The 8,906-nt window shown below is 48.9% G+C and overlaps 1 protein-coding gene across 3 annotated transcripts; it reads left to right on the top strand.

The window, feature by feature from the left end:
* The first annotated feature begins 4,013 nt into the window (after positions 1-4,013).
* On the top strand, positions 4,014-8,661 carry ERAL1 (Era like 12S mitochondrial rRNA chaperone 1). Of its 3 annotated transcripts, none has more exons than XM_045299718.1 (10): positions 4,014-4,296; positions 5,575-5,702; positions 5,841-5,918; positions 6,676-6,722; positions 6,887-6,948; positions 7,091-7,203; positions 7,291-7,539; positions 7,657-7,803; positions 7,913-7,993; positions 8,076-8,661. In XM_045299718.1, exons 1-10 carry the CDS (start codon positions 4,014-4,016, stop codon positions 8,196-8,198), a joined length of 1,311 nt encoding a protein of 436 aa, XP_045155653.1. In that variant the 3' UTR covers positions 8,199-8,661. The 3 variants fall into 3 exon arrangements, with proteins under 3 accessions (XP_045155653.1, XP_004706972.1, XP_030744074.1); XM_004706915.2 differs by having other exon boundaries at positions 7,654-7,803; XM_030888214.2 differs by lacking the exon at positions 7,291-7,539 and having other exon boundaries at positions 7,654-7,803.
* Positions 8,662-8,906: the final 245 nt, after the last annotated feature.

Here is an 8,906-nt window from a genome sequence, read left to right as displayed (position 1 = left end):
CTAAGAATTTTGTTTCTGGGAAAGAATCTTGCTCTTTCCCTCTGCCCTTAGACGTGAGAGGATGGAACACCTGGAGCTGCTGGAGCCATCACAGGGAAGAGTGATCCGGAGGAAGGAGAGCTAGGAGCCAGAAAGAGAAACTGAGTTTTATTTACAGGACTTAAACCTTTTCTTTCTTTCTTTTCTCTCTCTCTCTCTCTTTCTTTCCTTCTTTCTTTCGACTTAAACCTTTTCATCAGCTGCGTATGTTGCATGGGCAAACAAAAGACCTCCTTGCTTCAGGTAGTTTGGGTCAGGTTTCTATCACTTGAAACGGAACATCTTATTGGAGCAGCCCCTGAATATCAGCGCTCCCCTGACTGCCTTTCTCCAACAGGAGCCCCCGTGGACCATGGTAAGGCCTCCCAGATGGCTCCTCCTCTCAACTCATGCTTCATTCCTTAAAAGTCTTGCCATTTGGGAGGAAATAGGGAGCTGATACCAGTAAACACTAGAAAGAAGAAAATAATATTCTAAAATTGAATGTGGTGATGATGGTCCAACTCGTCTTGATATAATTAAGCTATTAACTTGTTGATAGGTGGATTGTGTGCCAATGAAATGTTTTTTTAAGTCTGGTCACTTCTGTAGTCCGAGCCCATCATTTAGCTAAGACTCCTTACCAACTTTTGTAGTGACCAATAGGAAAGTCCACTTGGTTTTTGAAAGGAGAGGTCTTATGGGTTTGACGTGAGGGTTCTGTAGCAGAAAGGGGGTGGGGGAGGATGTGAGCACTGGATTCTCCACCTGGAGACCTGGGAGCACTTTTGTGAACCTTACCCTGAAGAATATAGTGTTGTACCCACATAGATAGATTCCATTTGTTCACTCACCATGTAAAAATCTACTGAGTACCTTAAAAAAAAAAAAGGAAAAAAATATTGTAAATTTTTTTAAAAACGTGCAAAAATAAAGTACATCTAGATTAAATAAAATTTTAAAAATCTACTGAGTACCTATGATGTGCCAGACAGTTTTAGATGCATGGGCTACATTAGTGAACACCTCTCATCTTAACCCTCAGAGGGTTTATAGTCTAGGGGGAAGATACAGCAGTAAATGTGTACGTAGAATTTCTTATATGCCAAGAACTGTTCTAAATCCCATTCTGCTCTTCCTACAAGGTTCCTGAGTCAGAACGGACTCCAGGCCAACAGGCTTTTGATAGTTCGGATTAGACTCAACGACAACTATACACATGAACTTCACCAGATGGAGTACACAGGAATCCAACTGACTATCTCTGTGGAAAGAGACGATGAAGACGTTCAATATGATCTGCCAAAATAAGGCCAAGGGTCAAGTGTGGAGCAGAACATCATCAATTGCTCTGATGGAAGTTCAGGCTGAAGCTTAAGAAAATGAAAGCAAGTCGACTACAGCCAAAACACGACCTTGAGAACACAGTGAACCCTCGTTCATCGCGGTCATCGGTTCTAGACCCCACCGTGATAAATGAAATTCCGCGAAGTAGGATTCCTTATTTGTAAATCAAATGTTTTCGTAGTTAGAGCATAGAGGACATGAAAAAAACACCCTTTAGTCACCATGACACTCGTATTACCCAATTTATTAAACGAAAAAGGGAAAATGCAGTAAAACATTTTGGACGTTTCAATTATCATTTATTATTTATTATATGATGAAGTACAACGGATGGAGCGAACGGAAGACTCATTCAAGTCGAAATGGCGTGCAACCTCCACTATTTTCTTGCCATCCTTGATCATATCCAAAAGTTTTACCTTTTCCTGGATGGTGAGCATCTTCCTCTGGCACTTATTTTTATTGTCAGAAGGCTTAGAAGAAGCAGCTCGTTTAGGAGCCATCATAGGGCTTAGATAAAATTTCTTAAAAATCACAAACAATTACAGTACACTGTACAAAAGCAAAAATGCATCTGATACATAGCTCCGATACGTAGCGATGCAGACAGAAGCGTGTACAGTATGAGCCAATCAGTGGCAGTAATGACAGAGCATGTGCTGTTACGCAAAAACCGCGATAGAGTGAACCCGCGGAAGTCGAAGCGCGAAGCGCGAAGTGGCAAGGGTTCACTGTAATGACTAGCACAGGGCCCTACTTAGTGGTTAGTTCTCAGTCCTCATTCCAATGGTTCTAGCAGCATCCCTTGATCAGTGGATCACTCCCTTCCTGGAAACCACTTCTATCCTTAGATTCCTCCTTGCCTCTCCCACAGGCTGATGCTTCTCGATGGCTTCTGCAGGTTCCTCTCACCTAACCCTTACTATTGATTGTGTTGTCCCTGCTTCAAGGCAGTACTCCTACCTCAACTTGGCCTGGAAGGCTTCAGTCTTCACAAATCACTCCTTTGGCAACAATCTCTTGGCTTGCAGCTCCCAATGTTCTAGTTCCAGCCCAGACTTCTCTGCAGCACAGACTCTTCCATCTGCCTATTTGACACTTTCACTTACTTGGCTAATAGATATTCCAAACATATCAAGGCCAAAATGACCTCTTGATTCTTTCCCGCCCCCCCCCCTCCACACACACACACAAACTACTTTATCCATCATCTCTTCTCTCACTGATGACACCTGTGACTCAAGCCAAAAATCTTGTCTTCTAGTTGTCTCATTTTATAGCCAATCCATCAGAAAAATCATATGTCCCAAATCTGACCATTTCCCAACTCTCCACTGATAGGGCCTAGTCTAAGAGAACATATCTGAATTACTGCAAAAGCCTAATTGCTCCCATCTTTACCCTTTATAAAATGTATGTCACATCATGATGCTCCTTGGTTCAAAACGTTCTCATTACCCCCATGTTCTCAGCAGGAAGGCCAAAGCACTGATACCTTTCACTTACATCAAGCCAATTACGACTCAGGTGAGAAATGACCCTGTGGATTTCTGAAACTGCACTTCTATGGGTGTAGCATAGCGCAGCTGATGGCTTTGAACTGCTAACCTTGCAGTTAGCGTTTTTTTTTGTTTAGCTATCATCTTACTAATGAGGTCTAGCTGATTGGCCTATTTAAATTACACCCACATATCCACCTTTACAATACTTTCCCTCACTACTTTTTTTCCCCTGTAGAATTTCCAAGCGACTTCACTGTGTACTGTTTAACGTCTGCCACCCTACCCTCACCCCTCCACCTCTCTGTGCAAGTTGCAAGATGTAGGAGATTGTTGTCATTTTGTTCACGGATGTGTCCCCAGCACCCAGACAGGGGCTGCACCTAGCAGATGCTTAATAAATGTCCCACCTTCTGCAGGATTTATTTCTGGTTTCAATAACTTGATTGGAAGGCTTCAGTGGGTGAGCAGAACTCAACCCTAACAACAAATTTTTCAAGGTCAATCAGTGTATCGGGCGGCCTGTCTGGGAGGTCCTAAACGGCTAAACAGCTCCTTTTCCTTTCCTGGGACCTGTGTGTTTTTGTTTTGTTTTACTGTTTGAATGTGACGTCCACCTCGGGGTGGTTCTCAGGCAGCGACAACTCCTCGCAGGAGGCTCACATAAAGCAAAGCAAGGCTCAGGCTTCCCGAGGCCGACTAAATACGTGCAGACCCTTTGAGGGACGTGCAAAAAAGGTGTTTGCACGCACGATCCCGGCAACACGTGAGCACCTCTGGGTTTGGCATAATCCAGCAGCAGGATGCCGGCTTCCGGCGCTTGGCCTCATGGGAGATGTAGTCTTTCGGGAAGCTGGGCCAGAAAGCCTTTGGGGGAAGAAGAAAAAAAACACTTTGGCAGGGGAAGGATACACAATGGGTGAGAGTCCGAAACAATGGCCCGACTCACACAAACGCCACACCACCCCTTTTCCTCTTTTTCCCCACCCTCCAGCCTCTGCGAGCCTCCAGAACGGCTCGCCTCCACCCACCTTCGACACGCGCCGTTCCGCCGCTTCCGGTTGGGCCGCTCTAGCGCTCGGCGCTCCCCGCCCCTCCGACCAATCAGAGGTGAGCTTCGCTCCGTTCCCGGTGTGCCTTGCGGCGGCAATGGCTGCCCCCTGTCGGCGCGGCTCTTGGTTGGTCCGCGCGGTGCTAGGGGTCTGGCAGCGGGGCCCCGAAGCCTCGAGGGACTGGGTGAGCCGGCTGCCCTCGGCCCCGGGATCCCCGGGGAGATGCGTATCTTGTTTTGCAGGCGCCGCTTTCGCTGGTCCACGCCTGTCCTCGGCCTCCCGCCGTCATGGCCAGGGCTCTGCCTTGGACCGGTTCCTCGGACTCCCGCAGGCCAGCGGTCCCCTCACCCCGTGTGCCCCCGCAGTGCCTATGGACAAAGGTAAAGGATCCAGCCAAGTGTGCCTGTGACCTTCACGTTTTTAGCATTCAAAGTGTCGCTTCGGGAGCCCTCCGAAGACCCTAGGAATGTCATCCTTGGCCCAATTCTAGAGAATGACCGTGAAGGTCTCACCGGAAAGGAATGAGTCCCACCGACTTTGAGTTACACCTGGGAAATAGGAACCCTTTCCTCTTAAAGTACCAGAGTCTAGAGTCAGGCAGAGAAGCTGCAAACAGAAGGTGGACATAAATACAATGTGACAAAAGCCTTGCATACATAGTGGCTAAGAAAGCTTGCTAAGTTTTTTTTTTTCTATTTATAATTGCTATTTTAATGGCCTGACTCTGAAAGCTCTCTTAAGTTTTATTTCAGGATGTTGCTTTTTCTTTTAAATCGTTTTATTGGGGGCTCGTACAACTCATAACAGTCCATACATATATCCATTGTGTCAAGCACATTTGTACAGTTGTTGTCCTCATCATTCTCAGAACATTTGCTTTCTACTTGAGCCCTTGGTATCAGCTCCTCATTAGTTTGCTGAGTTTTCATTACCACCCTGTTGGTGTAAAATGTTCAGAACTAAAGGAATTTTAAATTTTAACAAGCCTGACTGTACTTTCACTTAAATCAGTGGTTCTCAACCCTCCTAATACCGCGACCCTTTAATACAGTTCCTCATGTGGTGACCCCCCAATCATAAAATTATTTTCATTTGTATTGCATAACTGTAATTTTGCTATGGTTATGAATCAGGTGACTGCTGTGAAAGGGTCATTTGACCCCCAAAGGGGTGTCGACCCACAGGTTGAGAACTGACTTAAATGCATACTTTTACCAAATCTGACTACCATCATTGAATGTCTTTTACGTACCAGGAAATGACTGAATGGTTTTTACACAATTGCAATGGTCAGAAGATACCTAGAGGTGCATTCTATCTATAGAGACTATTTTCCATATAAGAAAACTAAGGGTCCCAGAGAGGTTGGAGGACCTGCTAAAGCTACCTTAAATTAAACAAGATAAGTGACAAAGCTGAGACCCATGGTTTACCTTCCATCTGGCGCACTAATCTTTTATTTTGGTAACAGTTTTATTGGAACATTTATGTATCAAAGAACTCAAAGTTCAGTGAGAACTGTACAGCCATTTACCATATCACTTTTAGAACATTCCCTCCCACACTGGTTTTGTCCCCATACTCCCTGTGTGGGTGGACAGGATCAAGCACCTGACAGGAAGTCCAGATTCGACCCTCACCACCCCTTTCCCTCCCAGGTGAACAGGATCTCCTCTTGGTTCATCATCCTGACATGCCTGAGAACCCCCGGGTCCTGCGAGTGGTTCTCCTAGGAGCCCCAAATGCAGGAAAGTCGACACTCTCCAACCAACTCCTGGGCCGAAAAGTATGCTGCACCTTTGACACACACACCCCTACCCTGCTCCCCCCCTCCTCCCACTTTTTTCTCTCACTTTTTGCTGTGTCTGCATGGATGGACCTGGAGAAGCCTGGGACCTAACTTGGGGTTTGTGTGTTTTGGCAGGTCTTCCCTGTCTCCAAGAAAGTACACACCACGCGTTGCCAAGCTCTGGGCGTCATCACAGAGAAGGAGGCCCAGGTGGTGGGTACCTGCAAAGGACATTCTGGAAGCAGGATAGAGGATGAAGCTAAGAGGGTCTTCCTTACTAATCATGCCACAGACAGGGAGGCCGAGACTCGGTTATCTGAGGGAAAGTGGTTCCCTCTTGTGTAGGCTTGGTGCAGTGATCTTCTTCCTTTTGGATCTCACCTAGAATTAAAACTAAGGTGGAGGTGGGTGAGTGTGAAAATGCAAAGTTAGAAATAGCTTAGCCAAGAAGGGAGACCCCAGGCATCAAGAGTGGTGGTCTCTCCAGGGAACCCAGAACAGATAAACCCCTCAGAACCAAACGGGGAGCAGCAATACTAGGAGGGCAAGGGAAGGGGGGGCGGTTGTAAGGGGGACTTGATCACAATAATCAACGTATGGCCCCCCTCCCAGGGGGATAAACAGCAGAAAAGTGGGTGAAAGGAGACAGTGGTCGGTGTAAGACATGAAAAAAAGAGAATAATTTCTAAATTATCAAGGGGACATTGGGGAGGGAGGGAGGGCGAAAAAAGGAGGAGCTGATACCAAGGACTCAAGTAGAAAGAAAATGTTTTGAAAAAGATGACAACATATGTACAGATGACAACATGTGTACATATCCATGTACACAATGGATATATGTATGGATTGTGATAAGAGCTGTAAGAGCCTCCAGTAAAAGAAAATTAATAGATTAAAAAAAAAAAGTGGTGGTCTCTCTTACGCCCTGTCATAATCTTTCTTCCCGTGATGTGGAAATCTCTTTTTTCAGGTTCTCCTTGACACACCTGGCCTTATCAGCCCCATTAAACAGAAGAGGTAAAAGCTGTGGAAACAGATGGTGGTGGGGGGGTGTTGAGAGGGTGGAGTGGCTTAGTGGGTGATGGTAGAGGTTAGAAAACCCCCTTACATACCGATCCCTCATCAGGAATGCCCTTGCCAGAAAACCCTTCTCGGCTGATGTCTGTCTGTCTGTCCTGCAGGCACCATTTGGAGCTCTCTTTGCTGGAAGACCCCTGGAAGAGCATGGAATCTGCTGATCTGGGTGAGGCTGGGAAGTCTCACCCCTTGGCCCCTCATCCCTCAGAGTTTGGGGGTTGAAAGTTGGCCAGAACCCATATTGTGGGTAAGTCTGTGGAGGAGATGGGTCATGTCTCTGTCCCCCTCCCCACCTTGTCAACCTCCAGTTGTGGTTCTTGTGGATGTCTCGGACAAGTGGACTCGAAACCAGCTTAGCCCGCAGGTGCTCCAGTGCTTGTCCCAGTTCTCCCAGGTCCCCAGCATCCTTGTCTTGAACAAGGTGAGCTCCACCCATCTGGGAAAGGGGCCCACTTTTCTCCAAGGCCCCTGTCCCTCTGACCACACTCTGCCCTTCCCCGATGCCCAGGTAGATTGTTTGAAGCAGAAATCAGTTCTCCTGGGGCTCACTGCAGCCCTCACTGAAGGTGTGGTCAATGGGAAGAAGCTCAAGATGAAGCAGGCCTTCCACTGGCCCTCCAGCACCCATTGTCCCAGCCCAGAAGCCAAGGGCCCAGACACCCAAGCCGGGGGAGGCCCTCAAAGGGCAGGCTGGCCACACTTTCAGGAAATCTTCATGTTATCAGCCTTATGCCAAGAGGATGTGAGAACATTGAAGGTCAGGCTGCCTTGGCCATAGCCTGGCCTGTTGCTTCTACTGGGTGGGAAGGAGAGTAAGTCGGAAAGGCTGGGTCAGCACTGAGATGTCTACCCATTCCCGTGTGCCCAACAGCAGTATCTCCTGGGGCAGGCGCGGCCCGGGCCCTGGGAGTTCCACAGCGGAGTCCTCACTACCCAGAATCCCTTGGAGATCTGTGCCAACATCATCCGGGAGAAGCTCCTGGAGTACCTGCCCCAGGAGGTGCCCTACAATATCCAGCAGGTGCAGGCCCAGGGAAGGGGCCCAGGGGGCTGCACCAGAACAGAACAGCTGGGGCCCAGGGGGGCTGGCTCACGAGCCTGACTGGCTCACTGAGCTGTTTCCTGTGCAGAAAACCGATGTCTGGGAGGAGGGGCCAGCTGGCCAGCTGATGATTCTACAGAGGATTCTGGTGCCCAAAGAATCCCATATGGTGAGGCTCTGCTCCACTCGCTAGGGGCTCCTTTCCCAGAGCCCTGTGCATGTGGCCACACCCCGCTCTTCTCCCCTCCCAGAAGCTCCTGATTGGTCCGAAGGGGCAGCTGATTGCCCAGATTGCGCAGGAGGCTGGCCATGACCTCATGGACGTCTTCCTCTGCGACGTTCAGCTCCGCCTCTCCGTGAAGCTTCTCAAGTGACCACCTTCTCTTGCCCCTCCCTGGGCAGAACGGCCCGAGCTGCTGACCAGGACTACCACTGCCCAGGGGCCCGTCGGGACTGGTGAGGAGCATGGGCAGTTGACTGTTTTGTCAATCCGCGTGGCACCTGCCCCACCACTTCTCTTGTTGGAGAAAGGTGCTTGCCTTAGCTCTGTCCTGAGGCAGCTCCTCTGACTGCGGCCATCGCCTTCTGGAGGCTCAGAAATTGGCTGCCCTCATGGGGAGCAGTGTGGCCCTGCCTCCAGCTGGTTTGGATCCTCGGCATCTTGCTGAGGGGCCAGTTGTGCGCAGGGAGGAGCTCACTTTTCTGGGCAATTGTACCTGAACGCCAGGTAAGGGTCCGTTTGTTTGGGCCCCTCCCTCCTGGACCCCAGGTCCCTGGTTCCCTCCCTTCCCCTCCTGAGCCCCAGTCTTGGATGTGAATAAAATTACAAGAGACGTATTCTGGTTGTCGCCTTTATTCATTTAGAACAGCAGAGAGAAAATGCACCCGTTCCCATTCCCTCCCCCACCCACACTTGGGAAGAACTGGAGTTCTCCTCCCACCAATCCAGCCATCTGCTCCAGGGTCCCGAGCTCTTCTTGGCACGTTTTCCGGGTGCAGCAAGAGAACCGTTACCATTACTAAACTCAGTAATGGTAACGGTTTCCTCGCCACTCCCAAGTGCCCCGGCGTCTGCAGTCTGT

This window comes from Echinops telfairi, unplaced genomic scaffold (assembly GCF_000313985.2).
Source record: "Echinops telfairi isolate 266 unplaced genomic scaffold, ASM31398v2 ScPeMD7_7458;HRSCAF=8496, whole genome shotgun sequence".
NCBI lineage: Eukaryota > Metazoa > Chordata > Mammalia > Afrosoricida > Tenrecidae > Echinops > Echinops telfairi.
This window is presented reverse-complemented; position numbering and strand designations above follow the sequence as displayed.